Genomic DNA, 25,075 nt, shown 5'->3' with positions numbered 1-25,075 from the left:
CGTTCCAGCCAGCAGAAATCAGCGAATGTAAAAACCCCAATGGTTGAAGGGGTTTGGGGAGTGTGCCGAGATGGGCAGGACCAGACTGCATGGAGGAATGAGGAGGTGAGAGATGAGGCTGGAGAGGTGGGACCAAACCACTCAGGGCTTCAACTGCCAGGTTATGGGGCTAAGATGGCAGTGGGGAGCCAGAAAAGGATTTTGAGTAAGGGATAGACTGGGATTTTGGGTGTGCAGAGGTCCCTCTGGAGTGAACTGGAGGACAGACTGGAAGCTGGGAGGTCAGGAGGAAGCCTGCGTTGGGGCCCCAGGGTGGGAGAGGAGGATTCAGAGAAAGGCACCCCAGACAGGGTGACATCTCCTCGCTTCCCTTCCTACGAGGCTATCGCTGGTCCCAGGTACCTGGGAAGAGATGGGACAGCAGCTGACAGCGCCTGCTAAGAGGAGGCTGTTTATAGACTGGGCAGTGTATCACAATGCACAGAGCTTCTCCTGAATTGTCTGTGCCTGTTCTCGGCCATTCCCAGAGCACTCGTCCAGGACACTCCAGCAAGGACACAAGGACGGGCCACTTTTTCCACCTGGACGGGTAAGACCACAGCCGGAACAGGTCCGCGATCCCTGGAGGGATCTACTTCCATTGGTGGGGGCAGTCTGCAGAGTCCGTTCTCCCAGGGGGGCTGCCTCGAAACTTTTAGCAGAGGGGCGGAGAAGGATCAAATGACTTCCGTTTCCACTTCGTCTACCATCCTCTTCTTTTGCTTCTTCATCACCGCGTCCAGCTCTGACACTTTCCCTTTGTTCTGGAGGGCGAGGTGGAAATCAGGACCTTGGCATCTGAACCTTCGGTGCCCTCCCCCGTCTGGGGCCTCCCCAAGCGTCCCTGCTCACCTCCAGCAGCGAGCGCTGCACCAAGACCTGACTGTACACGCGCGCCCCCTCCTCGGGGCTCAGCTCCCGAAATTTCTCCTTCTGCAGCGAGAATAGCTGCGCACCTGTCAGCGCGCCCAGTGCGGCCACGGTCCTGGGCAGGGGCAGCGAGGGCACGGTCAGGCCCGCCGGCCAATCACGGCGCAAACCTCAGCCCCACCAGCCACTTGGCGCCCGCCCAGCCCTCTGTCCAATCAGAGCAGAGTTCCAGCTCTCCCGCGAGGGTGGGGGAGGTGGGTGGGTGGGTGGCGCGCGCGCGCGCGCGCGCGGCGGAAGACTTCCGAATTTCCAGCCACCAATCACTGCGCGTCATGGCTGGGTGGGCGGGGTGGCACCCTGCCTTCCGAGGGAGACTGGGCTCTCCCGGAGTCTAATCAGAGCCTGGGAAAACATGCCAATCACAGCCTGACCTTGCTTGTTCCAGTGTTGCGCTCAGACCCTCGTTTGGGGCCAATCCCAGTCCCCTGTGGTGTGCCGTGCCACTCGGGGCTAATGCAGAGCGCTGTGCCCCTAGCCCCCGAATCTCAGGGCCCCCTTGATGGCGCCCACCACACTTACCCAGAGCTAAAGCCCTTGGCCTGCAGCCAGGCGCAGACCTCCGAGGCGCTGGAGCGCGAGCTGAGCTGCGGCTCCTGTGCGCGGGGCTCCGTGGCCCGCGGCCCCGGGTCTGCTCGGCTGGGGCCCTTGCGGCCCTGGGCCAGGCGTGCCAGCAGCTCCTCGTTAATACTCAGCATCGGGGGAACTTTCTCTGCAGAGGAAGGGAGGACTCAGGACAAGGGCCCTAGGCTTCAGGGACTTCCAGTGGCCCAGGGACTGATTGGGAGTCCGTTTACTCTTTCTGAGCTTCGGCTTCCCTGCCTGGAAAGCGAGGACAAAGACCTCTCTCTTCAGGGGCGCTCCCACCGCTCACCCTTCTTGCTGGAGTCCAAGTTGTTGAGGCTCTCGCAGCTGTCCCTGGAGGACCGAGCCTGGGTCCGTGCTGGTCGGGGACACGAAGCCGGACCCGGGGCGGGAGCTGGTGGGGGAGGGGGAGGGGGAGGAGGCGCCCCGGCCGGGGCTGGCGCTGGAGGTGAAGGGAAGGCCGGGGCCGGGGTTGGCGCCGGTGGTGGAGGGAAAGCCGGATCCAACGCCGACAGCGGCGGTGGAGGGAAAGCCGGATCTGAGGCTGGCGGTGGAGGAAAAGCCAGATCCGGGTCTGGCGGTGGAGGGAAAGCCAGATCCGGGTCTGGCGGTGGAGGGAAAGTCAGATCAGGGGCTGCCGCCGCCGGTGGTGGAGGGGACGCTGGAGGCAGGGCCGACAGTGGTGGTGGAGGAAATTCCAGAGCCAAGGCCCACAGCGGTGGTGGGGGGAAGGACGGGTCCGGGGCCGAGAGTGGCGGCGGTGGGGGGAAAGCGGGGTCCGCGGCCGACAGTGGTGGGGCCGGGAAAGCCTGAGCCGGGGCCGGCGCTGTTCGGGGAGGGGGAGGGGGAGGGTTGTTTTCCTAGAGAGAGGGAACCGGAGGATCGGAGAGGACTGAGTCCCCATCCCTGCTCCGGGAGGTAAACTTCTGAACCCCCAGTCACCTCCTCTGCCAGTGACTTTATCCCCATCCCCCACGCTCCTGGTTCCCAGGACCTAAGATCCGAGTCCTGGCCCCTCTTCCCGTAAGACCCAGGAGTCTGCCCTTGCTCACCAGGCTGCGGCCCCGCTGCGGCCCCGGGTGCGGCGTCAGGATGTTATAGGGTACGTATCCCTCCTGCCCCTGCTGGTTTCGAACCTTCCACCACTTGCGCTTGTCATCCAGGACCTGGAAGAGGCGAAGGGGAGGGTTCAGAGGCTGCTGTCTGCTGCTAGCTAGGACTGGGTTGACCCCAACCCCTCGGCCCCGCTACCCCTTTAACCTGCAGCACGTCCCACTGCCTGACGGACAGCTCGCTGCCATTGCGGGCCTGGAAGTCGTAATTACACAGGACCCACTTCCCTGCGGGCTCTGGCTCAGCTTCTCGTTCCCGGTCTGGGTGACTGAGGAGAAGCAGGAGGGTTGCTGGTAAGGAGGTAGCCAGCCGCACTGCTCTGGGCTGTCGGCTGTTGGTGTGAGCTGGGGTTAAAGCCAAGCAGGGGTCAAGGCAGGGGGCCAGGTTAATACTGTTAAGCGAAATTTGAAATCGGAGTAACAATTTGAATATATGGTGCTCCTACGTGCCTGGCACCGTGATATGGGTCCTAGCATTTTATGGATGCCCCATTCAGCTAGAGACGGCTGCTGCTTATTGGGTGTCTACTATGAACTGAGATAAACAATAAAACCTACGCATTATATTTTTATAAACATAACAGAAACAATGTTGGCGTTTATAGAGCACCTGTGACATGCCAGACATGGTTCAAGGTCTGTGAGATAAATGAGCTGATTTGAAACGAGACACAACCCTTGGTAGAACCATGAGTCTGGATCCCCTAGTTCCTACCTCCCCCCACAGGCCCTACTATTATCCCTATTTTACGGGAAAGGAACAGTGACATTAAAGTGACATGGTGATGTAAAGGTCACAGAGCAAGAAAAAGGTATCGTCAGACTGGGACCCGGCAGGCGGGCCCCAGAGCTTATGTTGTAACTCTCTCCTTGGACACAGCTGGATGTGAACTTGAGTGCTGCCGTGACCCTGAGCTCTCAAATACCAGCCTGTACAATCTCCTAGACTCTTGCAGGGAGAGATTATTATCGGTTCCATTTTCTCTCTGCAAAGAACTTGAAGTGCCAAAAAGATGCGTTAAAAGCTGGGGTGGTCACGCCCATGAGTCAGAAGCTCAGGCAGAGGGGAGTCCGCAAGACCAGGCAGCCAGGGGGGAAGGGGAGCAGAATTTTGGCTCTGACACCCCAGTAAAAGGCACCTCAGCCAGGATCAGGCCTACCTGTGCAAGGGAGAGGGGGGGTCTTCAGGGCCGAGGCGCCCCTTGTGGGGCCGGCAGTTCCCAGCACGCAGTCCCTGCCGAGACTCGCTGCCCAAGCCCTCGTCCAGAACCACCCCCTGCTCCTCCAGCCTGCTGCTCCGTTTTCTTCTCATCCCATCTGCCCTGAACTTGCCCGAGGAGTCCTGGTTCCTCTGGGCCCTTCTTTCCCCGAGGGTCTGCACCCCTCATCCTGTTGGATTCCCCCAGTCCCTCCCTCCTCCAGAGACCGAGGAGTCCAGGTCTCCAGCTTTGATCTTCTCAGCGTTTTAACTCTTAAAGGTTCCCAGTTTGACACTCAGCAAGGACCGAGACCAGGCTTTCAGGCCGTAGCAAAGTGAAGGTCCATCCTCCCAGCCTTTCCTTGCTCAGGGGCCCAGATAGGACACCACTTCCTAATCGTCCCGGAAATTTGGCCCTTGGCCCTTTGCAGCCCAAGGCTACTTCCCTGGGTCTCTAAGATCCCAACCAGCAGAGCTCTTGTAGAAAATCGAAGTGTCCAATTCCCCCAGGCTTTTTTCCCTCAATACCCAAGACTCTATCCTCATAGGGACCCAGGCAGGGCATTTCCCAGGTGCTGGGAAACCACACCGCCTTCTCCCAGACCTCTGGGGATCCAGGGAGCCCTCTCAGACCTGACCCCCCACCCCCACCCCAGCACCCTCCTCCCTCAGACCCAGGAATCTGGGCCTCCAGTTCCCTTCTCCCTTCGACCCAGAAGTCTAGGCCCCACTCCCTCCCTCCCTCATCCTCCCCCCCTCTCCCTGTCCCGGGGCCCCTGCCTCACTGCCGCCTCACCCACCTTCAGAGAGCCGCGAGGACAAGAGGAAAAAGAAAAAAGAGGGAGGGGAGTCAGTGCTGGGAGCCCCCAGGATGCACCCCTCCTGGACCCCACCTGACCCGACTCTCACCCGTTGACACTCACCCATTGACAGCGACCTGGGGGGCGCTTTGCTGCAGGAGATGAGAGCAATAGGTCAGGTGGTGCCTGCCCTGCGCCCCAGAATTCCCGGTTCCCCCCCCACCCCGTCACCTGGGGGTACTTAAGCCTTAGCCTCACCTGCCGGCGCCGCCGCTCGTGTTGCAACTGTTTCTCTACTGGGTCCTCCCAGGCACGGCCCTGTGGGTCAGTGGCTGGGGGCTCCCAGCCGCTGTAGAACTCGGGTCTGTATGGGGGTCCCTCCTCCGGGGGTAGCTCCACCCTGCAGCCAAGGAGAGGCTGAGGGCTGGGGGATCCTGGTCTGATCCCTGCCTGTAACTTCATGAAGTTTCCCTTCCCTGAAGCCTGGTTTAATCCCAACAGTTCTAATCTTGCCCCCTTTTGCCAAGCCCTGCCCCTGCACGCGTGACGTCAACTTTTTTTTTTTTTTTTTTTTTTTTTTAGGGCTGAACCTGCAGCATACGGAGGTTCCCAGGCTAGGGGTAGAATCAGAGCTGCAGCTGCGACCTGTACCACAGCGCGAGGCAACGTCAGATCCTTAGCCCACTGAGGGAGGCTAGGGATCGATCCTTATGGATACTAGTTGGGTTTGTTTCTGCTGAGCCACAACGGGAACTCGTCGGCTGCAGGGTGGAGCTGTCCCTGGAGGAGGACTCCTATCTTTGCAACTTTGTAGAACTGAGACAAATAACACACTTCTTGGGGAAAGGTGAAGGATTGGGAAGACAAGTTCTGGGTACAAACGCTTAGGACAGCGCCTGCAGTCCTAAGCTTAGGTCTGCCTGCCTAGGAGAAACCCACGGGCGCTGCCCACCCTTGTGTGAGGACCAGCACACCACGCAGAGCTGCTGGCCTTCCCTCCGATCAGATCCTGGCATTTGTTCTAGTCCCGCCTGATCTTTATTTTTTTATCTTTATTTTTTGTCTTTTTAGGGCCGCATATGCGGCATATGGAGATTCCCAGGCTAGGGGTCCAATTGGAGTTACAGCTGCCAGTCTACACCACAGCACAGCCACGCTGGATCCAAGCTGCGTCTGCGACCTACACCACAGCTCACGGCAACGCCGGATCCTTAACCCTCTGAGCGAGGCCAGGGATTGAACCTGTGTCCTTATGGATGCAGGTCAGATTGGTTAACCGCTGAGCCACAAGGGGAACTCCTCCCTCCTGATCTTCAGCTTCTTTGGCGACAACCTGTAGCTAACAAGTCCCTCCCAACCTCACCTTTCCAACGGCCCCGCCCCTTCCTCTCAACCCCGCCCCCAGTTTCCTCGGCCTCCAGCCTCCCAGCCGCGCCCTCCCATCACCACGTGCCCTGCCCAGCCCCTTTCGTCCTCCCATCACCACGCCCCCTGCCTTCCAGCCCCGCCCCTTACCCCGGGCGGGTCCAGGAGTCCCCCAGCGAGGTCCAGAGCAGTTGTTCTCCTTCAGTGACGTTGTCGCGCAGCAGCGTCACCGCCTCACAAGTCAGAGGCGGCCGCCGCACGCCGCTCGCCAGCCGGGGGCCGCCCGAAGTGTCCACGATCTGGCAGGGGCGGAGGAGTGGGCATCCTGTCAGATCGCCTGAAGTCGAACCCTCCTGCCGCAGGCGTCCCTGAGGGCTGAGGCCCGGGGTGTCTCACCATTTGCAGAGGTCCGAACAGGAAGTGCAGCAGCTCTGCGGAGGAGGGGTTGGCGATGTTGGTGCGCAGCCGGGCCTGAGGAGCCGGGGAGGTGATGCCATTAGTGCGCCGACAGCTCGGGTTGGCTGGTTCCCGCGACCCCCGGTCCCCGGGATGGACGCGTCCTTACCAGCAGGCTGAAGGCGTACTTGATTTTCTGAAGCACGTCAGTGTACTCGACCTCGGAGGGCGGCTTGGCCCGCAGCGACAGGAGGCCCTCTGCGGATGGAGAGGCAGGTGCAGTGATGGGGGACAAAAAGACAGTGTCAGGGTCCAAGAGACACAGTGAGTTCGCCAGAGGGAGTCAAACTGGCAGGGGGTGCGAGACGAGACCCAAGGGATTGGGAGGATACTTGGGAGTGGTGCTCAGGATTGCCCCTCACCCCCGGCCTCCCGGCCCCGGGTCCTGCGGCTGCGCTCCCGGTGCTCCAGCACTCGGGCCGCCTCCGCAGACTTCTGCAGCCTCGATACGAAGCTCTCAACGTCGTCGAACACATGGTTCAGGATGTCCTGGGGGCAGAGCAGAGGGATGCGTGGGACCCCTGAAGCCCGGATCCTCATCCCTCCTGGGAAAGAGGCTCAAACCCAGAGCGTTCAGACACACACGCAGGCCAGGCTACGCCCCCTTATGCCTGCCCCCGCCCCCAGGGTCACCGCTGGCCGCACCCCCAGAAGTCCTACCAGGTACCCAGAACCGATCCCCATCCCCTGACAGAAGATTCCCACCTCAAGCGAGTTCCGCCCCAGCCCTGGTCCAGCCCGGCTCACCACGTCCCGCTCCGCTTGCAGGCTGGCCAGGTCTGGGCCGCGGGGGCCCAGGTCCGGGGAGGCCGGGTCAGTAGTGCTGCAGGCCTCCGCCCGGCCGGCCCTCCGCATCGCTTCCGCCTCTGGGACGAGGTCCGCCTGGGGTCGCCCGCAGGCGGCGGCCGGTTCCACCTGGCTGATCGTAACCCGACGCACCGCGGGGCGGTGATGCAGGTGCAGGGTCTCGGAGGCGGGAGAGGGGAGGCGCTGCAGCTCCTTTCGCATGGCCCTGCGTGGGGAGAAGGGAAACTGAGGCTGGGCACACTGGAGAGTCCAGGGCGGGGAGATATTCGGCTCTTAAATCCGAAACACTGTGGCCCAAAGGGGTCAAACCTAGGCTGAGTGGTAGGGAGAAATTCGATGCGTGAGGCAGAGGGAGGAGAGGCCAAGGACTCCCGCGAGAGGAGCACGCTTGTCTGGTTTTTGAAGCAGGGTTTGTTTGACTGCAGTTAAAACTCGCTCTGCTCTAGGCTAGTGCTCTCAACCGACTTCTCGGATGCGGAGACAGAGGCCCAAAGAGGGGAGCGGGCCTCCCGGAGACCTCCCTCGCTTCCATCCAGCCCCCTTACCTGAGCGCCGCCTCCCTGCGCTCCCCGCGGCCAGATCGGTAGTGGTGCAGAGCCCCCTGGATGTCCTCTCGGATGAGCTCCGCCTGCCAATCACGCCGTGAGGCCACGACCCCACCCCACCCACTGCCCGCCCAGGCGCCGCTCCGGATCGATTCCTCGGCTCGGCCCCAGACCACGTCCAGTCATCGGTCATCGCCCACGCACGTCTACGCCCTGGGCCCGCACGCCTGCCCTAAAACTGTCCCTGCCCTAGGTCACCCCCAACCATGCCCCTAGCCCGGGCCAGGGGGCGCCTCGCCCCTAGACCTCGCTCCCACCCTTGTTCTGGCTGCTGCCCTAGACCGTCTCTTCCACGTTCTGGCCGCTTTCTGTCCGAGATCTTAACCTCCGTCTCCATTCCGCCCTCGCGCTCCTTCTCGACCCTACGTTCAACCTGTCCTCAAACGCCCCTCGGTTCCCGAACTTCTTTCCAGGCCACGCCCCCTCCCCGGCCCAGCCCCCGCCTTTGCCCAGGCCACGCCCCCAACCTCCGCGGGCTGGCTCCCGACTTCCGCCCGCGCCGGGGAGCCTCAGGGTCCCAGCAGGGTGAGGCGCCGAGGCCGTCCCCGGCCCACTCACCCCCAGACGTAGGCCCTGGAAGAAGTGCACGTCGGGCTGCGTGCTCTCGGGCTCCTGGCACACGAGCAGCAGCAGCGAGCAGCTCTGGCCCGGTGGCGTCACCGTATCGCAACGCACGACGGCGCTCAGCGGGTACGACTCCAGCTCCTCCTGCGCGGGGGGACAGCGGGTCAGCTGAGGCCCGGAGCCGGAGCCGAGGGTACTCCTACGTGGCGGCAGCAGTGCCAGCAGGTACAGGCACTGCGCAGGGCAACCCCCGAGTTTGGGGGTTAGGGACGACACCCCTGTTTAACAGATGAGGCTCTCAGGGCTCAACAAGGGGGCGGGGATCCCTTGCCGAAGTTCCCAGAGGAGTCAGAATTCACATCCCTGGAGTCAGGCTCTTCAGGCCTCGGCCGGCTCAGTGCAGCCGCTCCTTCCACCCACGTGCCCCGTGGCACCTTGGAGTCCGGGTCGAGCAGCGTGATGTGTTTGGAAGACACGCACAGCAGCATCTCCTGGGCCCAGACGCGGCCTTGGCTGTCAATGAGCGCCAGCTTCCGCGAGGCGTCCTCCACTGTGTGCAGGCCATCCTCTTCACCCAGGCAGAAGGTCACCAGGTGCTGGCACGGGCCGCGGAGAAAGCAGTGAGTGCCAGGATGAAGCCGGGGGCGCCGGGGCATCCCCTGGAATCAGCCTTCCAGCCTGCGACTAGCCCGACCTCCTCTGGGAAGCCCTCCAGCCAAACCACCTGCTGCACCTGTGGGGCCCATCGCGGCCTCCATCTGAGTGACAAGCGCCTGGGTCTAGCTAGAGGCTCCTTGAAGGCAGAGAATGGTCTGGATGATATCTAGTTCCTTCCAAGCAGCTCTATCTCCTTTAGAGCACCAGGCACCTTTTGCTGGCACCTCTGGACCTTGTCTGACCCCCTGCTCCTCCAGGACTGCATCTCATTTGTCCCCGTGGTCCAGCTGTCCAGCGACAAGGGCTGGCCCAGAGGGAAACTCGCCTGCTTCAAGTGGAATTGAGTTCCTCCCCTGGATACCCACTTGGGAGGCAGGACGGAGGGCGTCCACTCTGCAGGTGAGCAAACTCCCATCCCCAAGTTCTTTCTGCTTGGAACTCCAACTGCCCTCAGCATCCCCCTGTCCTCAGGCCTGCCTTTCCTCCTCCGGGACTCCCTGTGGCAACACAGACCCCAGACTCACATTGACTGCATACTGGGAAACATCCGACATAACTTCAGTGGTATATCGCTTCCTCTCCTCTGTGGGGGGAGAAGGAGAAAGGTTACTGGAGACTCCACACCCCCCAGGCCCGGGGTCCAGCCCCAGCCCCTCCCCCCTCGGACCCAGCTCCTCTTAGCCTGGGTGCTGTGCCCCTTGACTCACCATAGATAGACTTGGCGCTCCGTTTGGGGGAAGCGGCTGGGCTGGTGAAGAAAAAGAGGGGTGAGAAGGGCCGTGGGATTTGCGGGCCGATGAGGGGGGCCTTCAGTGCCCAGCAGAGCTGCAACAGCTTCTTTGGGGGGAGTGGGGAGCCACAGAGGGTTCCGAACAGGGGAGAGCAGGGCCAGAGCTAGACTTTTTTTGTTGTTGTTCTTTTAGGGCTGCACCCGAGACATATGGAGGTTCCCAGGCTAGGGGTCGAATCGAGCTGCAGCTGCCGGCATACACCACAGCCACAGCAATGCAGGATCCGAGCCGAGTCTGCGACCTACACCACAGCTCATGGCAACCCCGGACCCTTGACCTGCTGAGCAAGGCCAGGGATCGAACCTGTGTCCTCATGGTTACTAGTCAGATTCATTTCTGCTGAGCCACTATGGGAACTCCCAGAGCTGGACGTTTACTAAGACAAGTATGGCAGTGGTATGAGTGGCGGTGGGGAGCGTGGCTTCTACTGTCACACAGACCGGGGTTTGAATCCGGTGTCAGCTACTGCCTTACCCATGACCCTTCTTAGGCTTAATCTCTCCTGGCTCAGTTTCCCTTCCATAAAGCAGGGGTTAGCCTATTGCAGACTCCATCTATGCTGGCTGCTGAGCAAATTCAGTGAGATGATGCAGTTGAAATGTTTTGCAGCCTCAGTAATGGTTATTATCATTGTCATGATGATGGAAAGGGCTTCACATGCAGTAGTTGTTCCATAAATGGCATTTTTTTTTGCAATAATATTAGTATTGGGGGTAGATGGAAAGTTATCTTCATTTCCTACTGTCATGGGCCAGATTCTTTCCAGCCAAACCCTGCTCTGTCTCCTGCCCTCACTCTCCTCTGCCAGGTCCCTTTCTCCAAGAAGAATTCTTTTGTGTGTGTGTGTGTGTGTGTGTGTGTGTGTGTTTGCCTTCTTGCCTTTTCTAGGGCTGCTCCCGTGGCATATGGAGCTTCCCAGGCTAGGGGTCTAATCGGAGCCCTAGCCACTGGCCTCCGCCAGAGCCACAGCAACGCGGGATCCAAGCCGCAGCTGCAACCTACACCACAGCTCACAGCAACGCCGGATCCTTAACCCACTGAGCAAGGGCAGGGATTGAACCCGCAACCTCATGGTTCCTAGTGAGATTTGCTAACCACTGTGCCACGACGGGAACTCCTCCAAGAAGAATTCTTGAGTCCCCATTTCCACAGAAAGAACAAGCTCAGAGCCTGGGTGGGGTCAGGGATGAGAGAGCAAGGGCAAGAAACCCTTTCAGTCAAACCTCATTCTGCTCCTGTCAGTCACCCCCCCCCCAATTTGATTACCTCTGGGCTGGAGAACTCACTACCTGGCATCTCACATCGTGCCACTCTTCCCATGCCTCTCTTCGTCCTTCTCCCTGCTCACTCCAGGAGGCTCAAACCTTTGTTATAAACGGCCCCCACTTTGTCGCCAAGGCTCCGTATGTAATAGTAAGATAACAACAACAACGGCCACAGCAGTTGCCATAAACTTAGCACCTGCTGTTGGTTAGATTCACTGCTAAGTCCTCCATGGGCGTCATCCTGTCAAGCTTTCAAAACTGTCCCTGTGTCACCAAGGAGGGATGGAGGCTTGCAAAGGGGACATCCTTTGGCCAGGGCTACACCACCGCTGAAGGTTAAGGCCCGGATTTGAGCCCAGATCTGTCTGTTTGGGAGCAGCAGGGAAGCAGCAGCTCAGGGGGCCTTTATTTTGGCTGTGTGCATGGCATGTGGGACTTCTCGGGCCAGGGACTGGGCCTGTCTTCCCACAGCAGCCACCCGAGCACTGCAGGGACAACACCCGATCCTTAACCCCTGCGTTGCAAGAGAACTCCTCCGGCCAGTGTCCAATGCTGTAAGTGCCCCCGGTGGGGGTCGCGGGGTCCGATGGCGGGGGTGCTTACCTGGCGGTGGTGCTCATGCTGCCGAGGATGGGGAGCTCCTGCCACCTGGAGCCCTGGGAGCCAGCAAAGGGGCGAGGCTGACCCTATGATTCCAGCCCCCAGCCCCTCCTCCCTCAGACCAGGACTCCAGGCCTCCAGCCCCTCCTCCTGCAGGCCCGGGTGTCCAGCCCTCTAGGCCCTTGAGCCTTAGAGCCAGAATCCAGGCCCCCAGGCCCTTGTCCCTCAGACCAGGAATCCAGCCCCCGGCCCCTCCTCCCGCAGACCAGGAATCTAGGCTCCCAGGCCCCCATCCCTGAGACCAGGCGTCCAGGACCCCAGGTCCCCTCCCTCAGACTCAGGGATCCAGCCCCCAGCCTCTCCTCCCTCAGACCCAGGGATCCAGCCCCCAGCCCCTCCTCCCATCAGGGACCCCAGCCCCTCCTCCCTCACACCTCGAACCCTCTGGGATCCCCCCAGTTCCTCCGGGGTTCGTATATCCCCTCCCTAATTTACTCCTGTTTCCTCCCTCTACTCGGGGATCCTGTCTCTCAGGCCCCCACTTTTACCTTCTTAGCGGCCCAGGGGTCTGGCTCAGCTCCTGGTCTCTCAGAGCCAAAGGGCTTTGACCCCCGTCTCCTCAGAGAACCGGTCAGCCCCTTCTTCAGCCCCTCTTACCCCAGAGTCTTCCAGCCCTCACCTCCTCAGCACTGGGTCCCCCGGCCTTTCCTGTCTGGACCCAGGAGTTGGGCTCCCTGCTCCTCCTCCCCCAGACCCAGGGGCCCCCCACTCCCTGGGTCCCCTCCTCACCTGCTGGTCAGTCTCTGTCACACGGGAGGCTCTGAGTTGCTCTCTCCCCTTCCAGACATGGGCTCCTCCTTCCTGCTCCCTCCCAGGGCCCTGCCTCCGCCTCCGCCCCGCATACCTGACTGCTCACGCTCAGGGTACAGCCCAACCCAGTGGCCCCTGGGCGGGGCTGGCAGAGACCGGGGCAGGGGGGGGGGCTGGGACGTCCTCAGGGGAGCCCCAACCGTAATTGTCTCCATCACAACAACAGGACAATAACAACAGTAATTTTTTTTTTTTTTTTTTTTTGTTGTTGTTGCTGTTGTTGTTGTTGTTGCTATTTCTTGGGCCGCTCCCGCGGCATATGGAAGTTCCCAGGCTAGGGGTCAAATCAGAGCTGTAGCCACTGGCCTACGCCAGAGCCACAGCAACGCGGGATCCGAGCCGCGTCTGCAACCTACACCACAGCTCACGGCAACGCCGGATCGTTAACCCACTGAGCAAGGGCAGGGACCGAACCCGCAACCTCATGGTTCCTAGTCGGATTCGTTAACCACTGCGCCACCACGGGAACTTCACAACAGTAATTTGATGTCACACTTGTTCCCGTGTCAGACAGAAAGCGCTGTCTCACACCCCCTCTTCAGATCTTCCTAATGTTTCTGCGAAGTTGATGGGCCATTGTTCACGGTCACTGTGGCTTTGAACCTGGGGCAGTTTTTCTCTCTTCCTTCCATCCTTCCTTCCTTCCTCCTTTTTATGACTGCACCTGCAGCCTGTGGAACTGTCGGGGGGCTAGGGGTCCAATCGGAGCTGCAGCTGCCAGCCACAGCCACAGCCATGCCAGCTCCGAGCCGCGTCTGTGACCTATGCCACAGCCTGCGGCAATGCTGGATCCTTAACCCAGTGAGCAGGGCCGGGGATCAAACCTGCGTCCTCATGGACACCTACCCCACTGAACCACGATGGGAACCCCAAGGGGCCCCCTTGCCCTCTCCAGGGCTGGTGTCCATCCCTGTTCTGGGCATACCTCCTGTCTGGGGTTCCCGCCTATGCGGGTGCCCTCAGCCCCTCCCCCTCTCCTTCCCGCTTCCTTTGGAAAAGTCCTCTCTGATTTCCTATGAGCTGAGATTCAAAGCCCAGCTAGAGTTCCTCTGTGGCTCAGTGGGTTAAGGATCTGGGGTTGTCACTGCAGCAGCTCGGGTCGCTGCTGTGGTGCGGGTTCGATCCCTGCCTGGGAACTTCCACGTGCTGCAGAGGTGCCCCCCCAAAAAAATTAACAGGCTCCCCAGGTACAAAAATCTCCTTTCCAGAACTTCCCTTGTGCCGTGGTCCTTGCTAACTGAGTTATTTTATTTATTCAATTGTTTTTGTCTTTTTGTCTTTTGAGGGCCGCACCTGCGGTATATGGAGGTTCCCAAGCTAGGGGTCGAATCGGAGCTTTCGCCACCGGCCTACACCACAGCCACAGCAACACAGGATTCGAGCCACGTCTGCGACCTATGCCACAGCCCACGGCAATGCCGGATCCTTAACCCACTGAGCGAGGGCAGGGATCAAACCCACAACCTTGTGGTTCTTAGTCGGATTTCTTTCCACTGCACCACGACAGGAACTCCTAACTGAGATAGACATCACTCCTCCCCAGACCCAGTGAGGTGAGGGTTGGGGTGTGTCCATTCCACAGATGAGGAAACCGAGGCCCATAAGGCTCAGAGACGTGCTCGAGGTCACACGTGCAGTGAGTGGGCCCACCCCCGCAGCCTTCCTCTCCCCCGCATCCAGTCTCAGTGCAGGGACCACAGAAAGCCAAGTCAGCTCATGCCACTCCCCTCTCAAAAGCCTGCAGTGGCACCTCATTTTCTGTCTACAAGAGAAGCCCTTTTCTGAGGCCTGAACAGACATTACCTCACCTCTTCTTTGCCCCTTGAGCCCCGAGGCCATCCTGCCTCAGGGCCTTTGCACTTGCTATGCTCTGCCTGGAATGCTCTTCTCAGGTGTCCTCGGGCCTCTCCCTCACCTTCTCCAGGTCTTTGCTCCAAGGGCTGCCTTCTTTTTTTTCTTTTTAGGGCCACACCCGTGGTCTATGCAGGTTCCCAGGCTAGAGGTCGAATTAGAGTGTAGCCGCCAGCCTACACCACAGCCAGAGAGAGCAATGTGGGATCAGAGCCGTGTCTGCAACCTACACCACAGCTCACGGCCATGCTGGATCCTTAGCCCACTGAGCGAGGTCAGGGATGGAACCCGCAACCTCATGGTTCCTAGTCGGGTTCCTTGACTCCTGAGGCATGACGGGAACTCCTGACCACCTTCTTGAACGCGGCAGGACCCTCCCCTCCCCTCCTTCACAGCCGCTTCCTCCTAGACCAACACTTAATTCTTCCTCGGCTCATGCACCCCGCTCTGGTGCACTGTATTACCCGGGTGTCTGATCTGTTTCAGGTCTGCCCCGTTAGAATGTATGCTGCACTGCATGAGGGCAAATCTGTGGGTTCTGTCACCCAGTCTGCCTGCAGCGTATGGGACAGGGTCTTGCGAGCAGTAAGTGCTGGGGTGACATCGAATTAATGAGCTGCTGCACTGGGTGCACTCACGTCCTTGCTCCACTGAACTCGTGTCAGCCTCAGTCTATACTAAGTGAGGCTGGAAACCAGAAAATGTACACGCTTGTCCTGGATCAATGGGGATAAAAAAACAGAGAGGGAGGAGTTCCCATCATGGCGCAGCGGAAACGAATCTGACTAGGAACCATGAGGTTGCGGGTTCGATCCCTGGCCTTGCTCCGTGGGTTAAGGATCCCACGTTGCCGTGACCTGGGGTGTAGGTCGCAGACATGGCTTGGATCCTGCATTGCTGTGGCTGTGGTGTAGGCCGGCAGCTACAGCTCCGATTCCACCCCTAGCCTGGGAACCTCCATGTGCCGCAGGTGCGGCGCTGGAAAAGGCAAAAAGACAAAAAAAGAGGGAGGGGGGAGAATCACATGGTGTGGTGTGATGGCAGAGAGCCCGGGTGGGTGCGGGTCCGAGTCCTGGCCCTGTCTCCTGATGCTTTTGGCGGTACTTCCTGTGTGCTCGTAGCCCCTTCTGCCTCTGTTCTGTGTGTCGCTGTATTTGTATAAACCTCAGCACATCCTCTGACAGGGGGTTTGTGAGGAAACTGAGGCATGTTCACCTGAAACGGTTTGCCTTCGATCCGCACTGCTACTAAGTGGTGGAGACGGCTGACCCCAGGCCATACCCTCTAGACCTGCCTCCTTGCTGACCCGGGCCCCTCCTCTGTGCCCCCACCTTGTGACCCGGCCCCTCTCCAGCTGTGTGACCCTGTGGAGATGACTCACTCTCTCTGTGCCCCAGTCCCCCAATGGCACAGTGGGGAGCACAGCCCTGGGAGAATTCACAGAGCTTATGGCGAGCTCTTAGTACAGCCCTGAGCCAGGAGAAACTGCTCCCTGTTAGCAGCTATGGGGGAAAGGCCTGTCTTTCCACAGGGACCATAACGGCAGATGCTAAGCGAGTCTCAGAAGCTGGGGAGTGGCTGCTCCGAGGGTCAGGGCGGGCTTTCTGGAGGAGGAGGGGTGGCCAGAGCTAAACCTGAAGGGCGAGTTTGGCAGCCCCAGGTGGTCTAGAGGAGCAGGGAGGAGTGTCCCAGGCCAGGGGCTCTCTCAGCTGCGGAGGGCAGGGCCGACGAGGCACGTGCTGGGCGCTGCTGGGCAGGCGGAGGTGCTGGGCAGGTGCTTCCCCCCTGTGTATGGGGGAGGGGGCGTCTTGTGCTTTCTGGATCCCTTCTGTCACTCTGTGTCATGCCACACAGGGTTTCTGAGCTTGGCCAGCCTGGGCTGGGGTCCGAGGGAAGGAGGAGACCCTTTACCCAGGGAGAGGCGGAGGAGGTCGGGATTGGTACCCCAGTGACAGGGAGGACAGAGGCTAAGGGCTTGTGGCTCCGGCTGTGTTGAACGCGTGTCTGGCTGAGTCCAGGTCCTGTCTTTGTGCGCAAGAGGAAAGAAGTGTCATAGAGGCGTATTCAATGGGAGTCAGAGGTCAGGACTGCTGGGTCTGGGGGGTGGCGGGGGCTGGACCCCTGGGCCCGAGGGAGGAGGGGCTGGGGGCTGGACCCCTAGGTCTGAGGGAGGAGGGGCTGGGGGCTGGATCCTGGGTCTGAGTCAGGAGGGGCTCGGGGCTGGACCCCTAGGTCTGATGGAGGGAGGGCTGGGGGCTGGATCCTGGGTCTGAGGGAGGAGGGGCTGGGATTCCAGGCTCCTGGGTCTGAGGGAGGAGGACAGGTCCGGCGCAGGCAACCTCCAGCCCCACCTCCCTTTTCCGCGGCTCCTCTGTGGTCTGGAGCTGCATGTGAGACCGAAACCCGAGCCTCCGCCCTCATTCAGGGCCCAGGGCCTCTTTCCTCCTTCCCCGGCCGCATTGGAGGCCCCTCCCTCTCTCCAAAGAGCGCGTGGTTCCCGAATACCAGCGGAAGCTCACACCCCTGCGAGTCTGACTCAGTAGGTCCCAGGACCCAGGCGGAGGCAGCGAGCCCCCGGCTTGGAGACTGTCGGGCTGGGTGGGGTGGGGGGATCCAGCACTCCCCCCAACACTTGTCGGCTCAGAGGGCAGTGCAGCGCTTTTTATTGAGCTCTAGGACTCCAGAGTCTTCTGTCCCCTCTGTCCCCAACTGAGATGCCTTTGTCCAGGGGCTGGACTGCTCACTCCTTGAGAGATGCCAGGAACCAGGCATAATTCTCACCACCGCTTGTTAAGCGAAGATCCCCCGTGGGTCATATCTGGAGCCACCCCATCTCTTCCCCCATCCTCCTCTCCCGGCACAGATCCCCTGATAAATTCCTAGGACAGGGACAGAGGTCGGGTTGTTGGAACAGAGTGTATCAATGAGAAGGGAGCTGGGTCTTGGGGAGGTGTCTTTACTTACATAAATAGTTAATTTATCCATTCAATAAATGGTCCCCCAGATCTAATTTATGCCCCATTCTTTGCCCTCAAGAAGAGACACTGATTGGGAAGCAGACCCTATGGCTCCCACAGGAGGAATTTACAGTGACGTGTGCACTAGCGGAGGTGGCAACGGTGTGGAGCATCCCCAGAGGAGACCCTTATTAAGACTTTGTGGTGGGCATGTGAGGCAGTTAAAGAAGACGTCCCTTGTTAAGGGATAACTGGGTGGGGTTCCGAAGGATGAATAGGAGTTCGCCAAGGAAGCTGTGGCAAGGAATGACATTCCAAGCTTGAGGAGTAGCCTCTGCAAAGTCGTGAGGTCATGTAGCAGCAAATACTGAAGCATCCCTTGTGTGCCAAGGACATTCTAAGTGCTGGACAGACAAAACCCCTGCCCTTGTGTTATTGTCATTCTAGTGGGTGTGGTGGGGAGACGGACAATAAACAGGTGGGTGCATATACTTGAATAAGACTTACTCAGATTGTGGAGGAAATAAAACAAAGGCAAGGAGATGGAGTGACCGAGGGGCGGGCAGGTGCGGCCGCTTCAGGTGGGTGGTCAAGGACGGTGTCTCTGAGCAGGTGGCATAAGAGCCTTGACCTGAATTTCAAGATGGTAATACAGAGAGGGTTTCAGGCAGAGGGAACACCTTGGGGAGGCTGGGGGGGTGGGGGTGGGGCTGGCCAGAGATGAGAATGGCGACAGCTATGAGGATGCTCATGATGTTGGCCTTGACAATGACCCTGGCCCATGAGAGGGCGGCCACATTCCAGCTCAAGTGGCTTTGCCCCAAGCCTGAGTCTCACGAAGCTCCCAGTCTGGTTGGGGAGGTGACACGCACACGGGTTGACCTGAAACAGGTCATCAACGGAGGTTGCTCTGGTGGTGTGGTGGCTCAGAGGGGTTCTTCCTGGGGCTGAAGGGGTTAGGAAAGCTTTTCTCCTTGAAGTCTGGGGAGTGGCACTGGGAGAGTGAGTCTAAGAACTGGCCTGGCTGGAGGAGGCGGGGGAGGAGGATGGGGGAGGGAGGCCGGTGGAGAGCTGCTTGATCTCTGGGAGGGATCCAGGGTGGATTTGTCTCCTGAAGCTGGAGAAACCTGGCTCCCAGGCTGGGGTGCAGTGATGGGGAAAGGACGGCAGACAGGCTTAAGTGTGGGTGCTGGGCTGGGGCAAGTGACTTTGCTCTCTGAGCAGGTGACTCTCAGATTATTCTCATTTCTTCCTCCTGAAAAGGAGAGCAAGCCCCGGTACCCACTGTGAAAGCTGATGGGAAGATGAAGTGTGAAAAGACACATCAAGTGGGAGTTCCCATGGTGGCTCAGCAGGTTAAGAGCCCGACTAGCGTCCATGAGGATGCAGGTTCAATCCCTGGCTTCCCTCAGGGGCTTAAAGATCCAGCGTTGCCACAAGATGCGGTGTAGGTCACATAGGGGCCTCGGATCTGGCATTGCTGTGGCTGTGGTGTAGGCCTGCCGTGGCAGCTCTGATTCAGCCCCGAGCCTGGGAACCTCCATGTGCCATGGGTGCGGGCCTAAAAAGAGTGAGAGGAAAAAAAAAGACACCTAAAGTGCTTAGAACAGGCTCAGTGCTCAGCCGATGGGTGAGACGTAGACAAAGGAGTGAGCCATTCACTAAACGACCGGATGCATATGTGGAGACAAGGGCTGGTTCTGTAGACAGACAGCCCTGGGTCCCGGCACCGGCTCTGACACCCCAAGTAACAGGCAGCCTCAATCCTAAGCTTCTGATGACCATTCATGGATTCCAGACATGTATCCCTTCATTCCGCAGATGTTTCTTAAGCGTCTGCTTGATACCAGGCACAGTTCTAGGTGCCGTGGAACTCAGCGGGCCCAACCCTGCCCTCATGGAATTCACATTCTGGTGGAAAACAACATTAAAAAAAGGTGGAGAATGTCAAATGGTGGCAATAAAGCCGGGAGGAGGGCCAGGGGCCTCCAGCAGGTGTTTGGGGGATTCTATTGGTTGGGAAAGGCCCTGCTGACACCAAGATATTTGAGTGAGGACCTAGTGGCTCTACCAGGGGAAGGATGTCCAGGCAATGGCCAGTGCAAAGGTCCTGGGGTGGGTATGCCCACGCCGCAGTGCCAGCAATTCTGAAGCCGAGTGCAGAGCGCAGAGGGCTGGGACATGAAGTCAGGGAGGTGATGGGGGTGGGGTGTGGATTCCCAGGTCACTGCAGGGATCAGAACCTGACAGGGCTGGGGAGTTCCTGTCATGGTGCAGTAGAAACGAATCTGACTACAAATCATGAGGTTGCGGGTTCGATCCCTGGTTTCTCTCAGTGGGTTAAGGATCTGGCATTGCCGAGAGCTGTGGTGGAGGTCACGGATGCAGCTCAGATCCCGAGTTGCTGTGGCTGTGGTGTAGGCCAGCAGCAGTAGCTCCGATTTGATTCCTAGCCCGGGAGCCTCCATATGCTGAGAGTGTGGCCCTAAAAAAGCGAAAAAAAAAAAAAAAAAAAAAAAAAGAAAAGAAAAAAAAGAAAGAAAGAAAGAAATTGACAGGGCTGCAGAAGTGTTTTGATGAAGTTTTTTATATATAATGATTTTTATTTTTTCTATTCGAGTTGGTTTACAGAAGTGTTTGGTTTGGGGTTTTTTTGTGTCATTGAGATCACACAGCATGTAAAGAAGCGGCTTGCACACTCGTGGAGAGCGTCCTTGAGACCCGTCACTACCCCGTGTGTCATCAGCCTTCCCTGCCTCAGCTTTGGCATCCACGGGTGCTTCTTGCTTGAATCATTTATGACCAAGCCGGTTCCCCAATGGCACCTGGGTTACGTTTCAAAAGGAGCCCCTCAGTTCTGTGCGGAGGACAGGCTGGAGGTGAGAACAGGAGGAAGCGGGGAGACCTGACAGGAGGCTTCCCACGAATCCAGGGAGCAATGGTAGCAATGGCACTGCTGAGGGTGCGGATGTGTTTTTGAAGCAAGAGCTGGCAGATTGGGAGGGAAAAAGAGGAGCCTCCATGTCTCACACTAGGCAACTGGGGAGCTGGAGTTCCCGTGTGCGTTCCTTCTTTTTCTGATGGCAACGTTCATATCAGCTTTATTTATATATATATACATAAGAGTTATTTATATACATATTTAGAGTTTGTTTATATATATATATTTGGAGTTATTTATGTATATATATTTAGAGTTCCTGTTTTCTTTCTTTTTTAAATGGAAATATTCATAGCAGCTTTATATATATATTAGAGTAATTTATATATATATATATTTAGAGTTTTCATTTTCTTTCTTTTTTTTAATGGGAACATTCATAGCAGCTTTATTTATTTATTCTTATTTTTATTGTTGGTTTTTTTTTTTTTTTTTTTTTTTTGGGAGTTCCCGTTTTCTGATATGGGGAAGATTGCTGCTCTAACAGAGGGACTTGGACTATTAGTGGCTCAAATCAGGTTGAAATTTATTTCCTAAAGTTGATCTGGAGCATGTCTGGCAGCTCCACGATTACCAGGGGCCCAGGCTCCTTCCATCTCATTGCTCTGATAAAAATAGGGCTTCCAGGAGTTCCCGTCGTGGCTCAGTGGTTAATGAATCCGACTAGGAACCATGAGGTGGCGGGTTCGATCCCTGGCCTTGATCAGTGGGTTAAGGATCCGGCATTGCTGTGAGCTGTGGTGTAGGTCGCAGACACGGCTTGGATCCCATGTTGCTGTGGCTCTGGCATAGGCCAGCGGCTACAGCTCCGATTTGACCCCTAGCCCGGGAACCTCCATATGCTGCAGGAGCAGTCCAAGAAATGGCAAAAAAGACAAAAAAAAAAAAAAAATAGGGCTTCCAGGGAGTTCCTACTGTGGCTCAGCAGGTTAAGAACCCAGCTGGGATCCATGAGGATGCAGGTTCAATCCCTGGCCTTGCTCAGTGGGTTAAGGATCTGGTGTTGCCCCAAGCTGCATCGGAGGTCACAGATGCGGCTTGGATCCAGCATTGCTGTGGCTGTGGCCAGCCCCTGCAGCTCTGATTCAACCCCTAGCCCAGGAACTTCCATATGCCACAAATACAGCCCTAAAAAGCAAAAAAAAAAAAAAAAAAAAAAAAAAAAAGGGGAGTGGGTGCTTCCACATCGTGGGCCAAAACAGCTGCTTCAGCTCCTGCCATCAGATCTGCCGTCCAGCCTGAAGAAAGGAAGAAAGGGGGAGCTGTTTTTTCTTTTAAGTACCGATGTCCTTTCTGCTCACACCTTGTCGGTCAGAACTTAGATACATGGCCACAGCTAGGTGCAGAGGAGGCTGGGAAATGCTTCTTTATTCTTTTATTCACCTACCCAGCTATAAACCAGTGGGTCATGTACTGTGAGCAAGAAAGGAAGAATGGATCTTAGGGGAAGAACTAGCTAACTTTCCCTAATGGGTCCCCAGTGCTGCTCTTTCTACATCCCGTGTGTCCCCCTCCAGTTCACATTCCACATCTCGGCTGGAGAATTCCGAAGACACAGATCGGCTCATGACCTTCCATTGCTCATTACTCCTCTGTGGCTCCCCAGTAACTTCTGAATCAAAGCCAAGCTTCTCAGGCCGGTATTTGACCTGGAATCTGGCTCCATCTTCCCACCACTCCGGCCTCATTCCTTCCCCGCCTCCCACGACTTCCCCGCCCTCAACATCTGCACACACCTGTGTGCTACCTTTTGCTGAAGCTGATCCCACAGTGGGGAGCTCCCTTCCTGACCTGAGGAAATCCTGTGTATCCCTCTGGCTGTGATCAACACCACTTCCCAGAGAAAACTTGCCCAGCATCTAACAGAGGGCTCTTTTGCCTCCCATGGGCTCTCAGGGTCCCTCCTCACCCCATTGGAGCTGGGAGGTCAGCTACCTGCAAGGTTCCTGCCCTGTCTCAGGCAAAGCCCCGCCTCTCTCCCTTCCTGTATTAATTCCTTCTCATCACCCTTCCCTGCTCTCTCTGCTCTGCCCCTCCTCCCTCCTTCCCGCCCTCCCTTCCTCCCGGTTTTGGAGCCGTGCTTGTGCTACTCTTAGCACCCGTACGAAGCAAACAAACCCAAATTAATTGGTCCAGTTACGATGGCCATGCATCAAATCATTCCAAGACCTCCTGGACGGAGAGAATGAATTGGAAGCCCTCCGACGGGGGAGCGTTCTCTCAGCACCTGGGACAGCACCCAGCACGCATCAGGACTTTATTAGCAAGGTCAACAATGATAAAGCTGCGGAGTCTTGGGTGCGTCTGGGAATCAAGTAGGAGGTCCTCGGAGGAAGGGATTTGCCTGCATTGTTCTCTTGATAATAAGAGAAGCCGTCAAGGCACTGGGGGTTAGGTCCTTGTCATGAATTACTTTCTTTCAAAAATTGTTTTGCTGTAGTTGATTTACATTGTTCTGTCAATTTCTGCTGTGTAGCAAAGGGACCCAGTCATACATCTGTACACTCTCTTTCTCGAATTATCATCCATCATGTTCCATCACAAGGAATGGGACATAGTTCTCCGTGCTGCCCAGCAGGACCTCATTGCATATCCGTTCTTAATGTAACACTTTGCATCTCTTAACCTCACACTCCCAGTCCAACCCACTCCCTTTCCCTCCTCCTTGGCAACCACAAGTCTGTTTTCCATGCCTGTGAGTCTGTTTCGTTTCTGTGGATAGGTTCGTTTGTGCCATATTTTAGATTCCACATATAAGTGATATCAAAAGATATTTGTCTTATTTCACTTAGTATGAGAATCTCTAGTTCCATCCATGTGGCTGCAAATGGCATTATTTTTATTTTGTTCTATTTTATGGCTGAGTAGTATTCCATTGTGTATATGTCCCACATCATCTTTATCCATTCCTCTGTCATTGGACACTTGGGTTGTCTCTATGTCTTGGCTATTGTGAATAGTGCTGCAATGCATTACTTTCCTTTTTTTTGGTTGTTCTTCCGATTTACTTCTTTACAAAGAGAAAATAATATTTCCTATGATAGTGTCAGGTTATACAGGCTCCTTAATAATATAACATAGAATTACCCTTATCAATATATCTACTTACTTAGTTATTGTTGTCAAAACTGACCCTGCAATCAGAAACATTGTAACAGACTATATTATATTATTTCTCTAGATTACAGTGTAACAAGATATTAAAATATGCATACTAGGGATATGAAGTAATGTTATGTAAATAAAAATAAAATGAAAATGATGCAATTATATCAATTATCATGGAAAAATCATATAGGTATATTGTTGAGAGGAAGAAAGAGCCTGGAAATATATTAAATGCAATGACTTACTTTCGGTCATCCTTCCAAACTCTGTGACAGGGGCCAGCAAACTTTGGCCCCCCTGCTTGTTTTTGTAAATAAAGTTTTATTGGAACACAGCTCTGCTCATTTGTTGGCATGTTGTCTGTGGCTGCTTTCTCGCTCTAGTGGCAAGTAGTTGCCACATGGACCAGATAGCCTGAAACACTGAAATTATTTGCTGTCTAGCTCTTTGCAGAAAATGTTTGTTAACCCTTCCTTAGAGGTAGAGGATATTAGGAGTCCATTTTACAGAGGAGGAGGAAAAGGCTCAGAGAGGGAAGGCTCAGAGAGGGAATACTCTATTTGAGGTTGAGGGAACCAGCATGTGAACTGAGCACCCATGTTTTTTCCTTAGACGTGTTTTCCCTATTTTTTAAAAATTTTTATTTTATTTTTATTTTTGTCTTTTTGTCTTTTCTAGGGCTGCTCCTTCAGCATATGGAGGTTCCCAGGCTAGGGATCGAATCAGAGCTGTAGCTGCTGGCCTGTGCCAGAGCCCCAGCAACTCAGGATCTGAGCCACGTCTGCGACCTACACCACAGCTCACAGCAAGGCCAGATCCTTAACCCACTGAGTGAGGCCAGGGATCGAACCCGCCTCCTCATGGATCCTGGTCAGGTTTGTTAACTGCTGAGCCATGAAGGGAACTGCAGAATTTCTCTCCTTTTTAAGGCTGAAGCTTATTGCACTGTGTGTGTATATATATCATGTTTTGTTTGTCCGTTTGTCCATCGGCAGACATTGGAGTTATCGAGCTCATGCTCTCTTTTCCTTTTTTTTTTTTTCCTTTCTTTCTTTCTTTTTTCTTTTTTTTTTTTTTTTTTTTTTTGTCTTTTTGCTATTTCTTTGGGCCGCTGCCACAGGCATATGGAGGTTCCCAGGCTAGGGGTCGAATCGGAGCTGTAGCCCCTGGCCTACGCCAGAGCCACAGCAATGCAGGATCCCAGCCGCGTGTGCAACCTACACAACAGCTCACGGAAACGCTGGATCCTTAACCCACTGAGCAAGGCCAGGGATCGAAGCTGCAACCTCATGGTTCCTAGTCGGATTCGTTAACCACTGCGCCATGACGGGAACTCCCTCTTTCTTTTTTTTTAATGGCTGTACCCGCTGCATGTGAAGTTCCCCGGCCAGAGACTGAATCAGAGGCACAGTTGTGACCTATGCCACAGCTGGGGCAATGCCAGATTCTTTAACCCACTGCTCCAGGCCTGGGATGGGACCTATGCCTCTGCAGTGACCCTGGCCCCTGCAGTCAGATTCTTAACCCATTACTCCTGTGCTTAATCTCTGACCTTCACTACGTCTCATGGATGGTTT

General features: G+C 56.6%; 1 protein-coding gene and 1 long non-coding RNA gene across 3 annotated transcripts; one reads left to right on the top strand and one right to left on the bottom strand.

The window, feature by feature from the left end:
* Positions 426 to 12,830, bottom strand: EPS8L1 (EPS8 like 1). Of its 2 annotated transcripts, XM_021094986.1 has the most exons (20): positions 12,561 to 12,830; positions 11,775 to 11,827; positions 9,823 to 9,863; positions 9,640 to 9,698; positions 8,893 to 9,054; positions 8,453 to 8,602; positions 7,835 to 7,917; positions 7,230 to 7,494; positions 6,845 to 6,971; positions 6,592 to 6,680; positions 6,423 to 6,497; positions 6,177 to 6,325; positions 4,920 to 5,061; positions 4,785 to 4,813; positions 2,812 to 2,932; positions 2,604 to 2,717; positions 1,841 to 2,411; positions 1,489 to 1,678; positions 892 to 1,024; positions 426 to 803 (listed from the first exon to the last, which is right to left on the bottom strand). In XM_021094986.1, exons 2-20 carry the CDS (start codon positions 11,789 to 11,791, stop codon positions 717 to 719), a joined length of 2,604 nt encoding a protein of 867 aa, XP_020950645.1. In that variant the 5' UTR covers positions 11,792 to 11,827; positions 12,561 to 12,830; the 3' UTR covers positions 426 to 716. The 2 variants fall into 2 exon arrangements, with proteins under 2 accessions (XP_020950645.1, XP_020950646.1); XM_021094987.1 differs by lacking the exons at positions 8,453 to 8,602; positions 8,893 to 9,054; positions 9,640 to 9,698; ... (1 more) ...; positions 11,775 to 11,827; positions 12,561 to 12,830 and adding an exon at positions 8,220 to 8,304.
* On the top strand, positions 7,925 to 23,832 carry LOC110261051. Its single transcript, XR_002344814.1, has 2 exons — positions 7,925 to 9,514; positions 21,908 to 23,832. It is a non-coding gene; the product is annotated as an uncharacterized LOC110261051 (long non-coding RNA).

The sequence above is a fragment of the Sus scrofa genome, chromosome 6 (assembly GCF_000003025.6).
Source record: "Sus scrofa isolate TJ Tabasco breed Duroc chromosome 6, Sscrofa11.1, whole genome shotgun sequence".
NCBI classification, from domain to species: domain Eukaryota; kingdom Metazoa; phylum Chordata; class Mammalia; order Artiodactyla; family Suidae; genus Sus; species Sus scrofa.
Note: the sequence above shows the minus strand (reverse complement) of the source record. Positions and strands in the feature narration are given on the sequence as shown.

Excerpts from the sequence above, each read along its gene's own strand:
- EPS8L1 (XM_021094986.1), bottom strand. Across the intron at positions 1,679-1,840 it reads CTTGGACTCCAGCAAGAAGG|AGAAAGTTCCCCCGATGCTG; the intron begins GTGAGCGGTGGG and ends CTTCCTCTGCAG. Across the intron at positions 804-891 it reads TGCAGCGCTCGCTGCTGGAG|AACAAAGGGAAAGTGTCAGA; the intron begins GTGAGCAGGGAC and ends CTCGCCCTCCAG.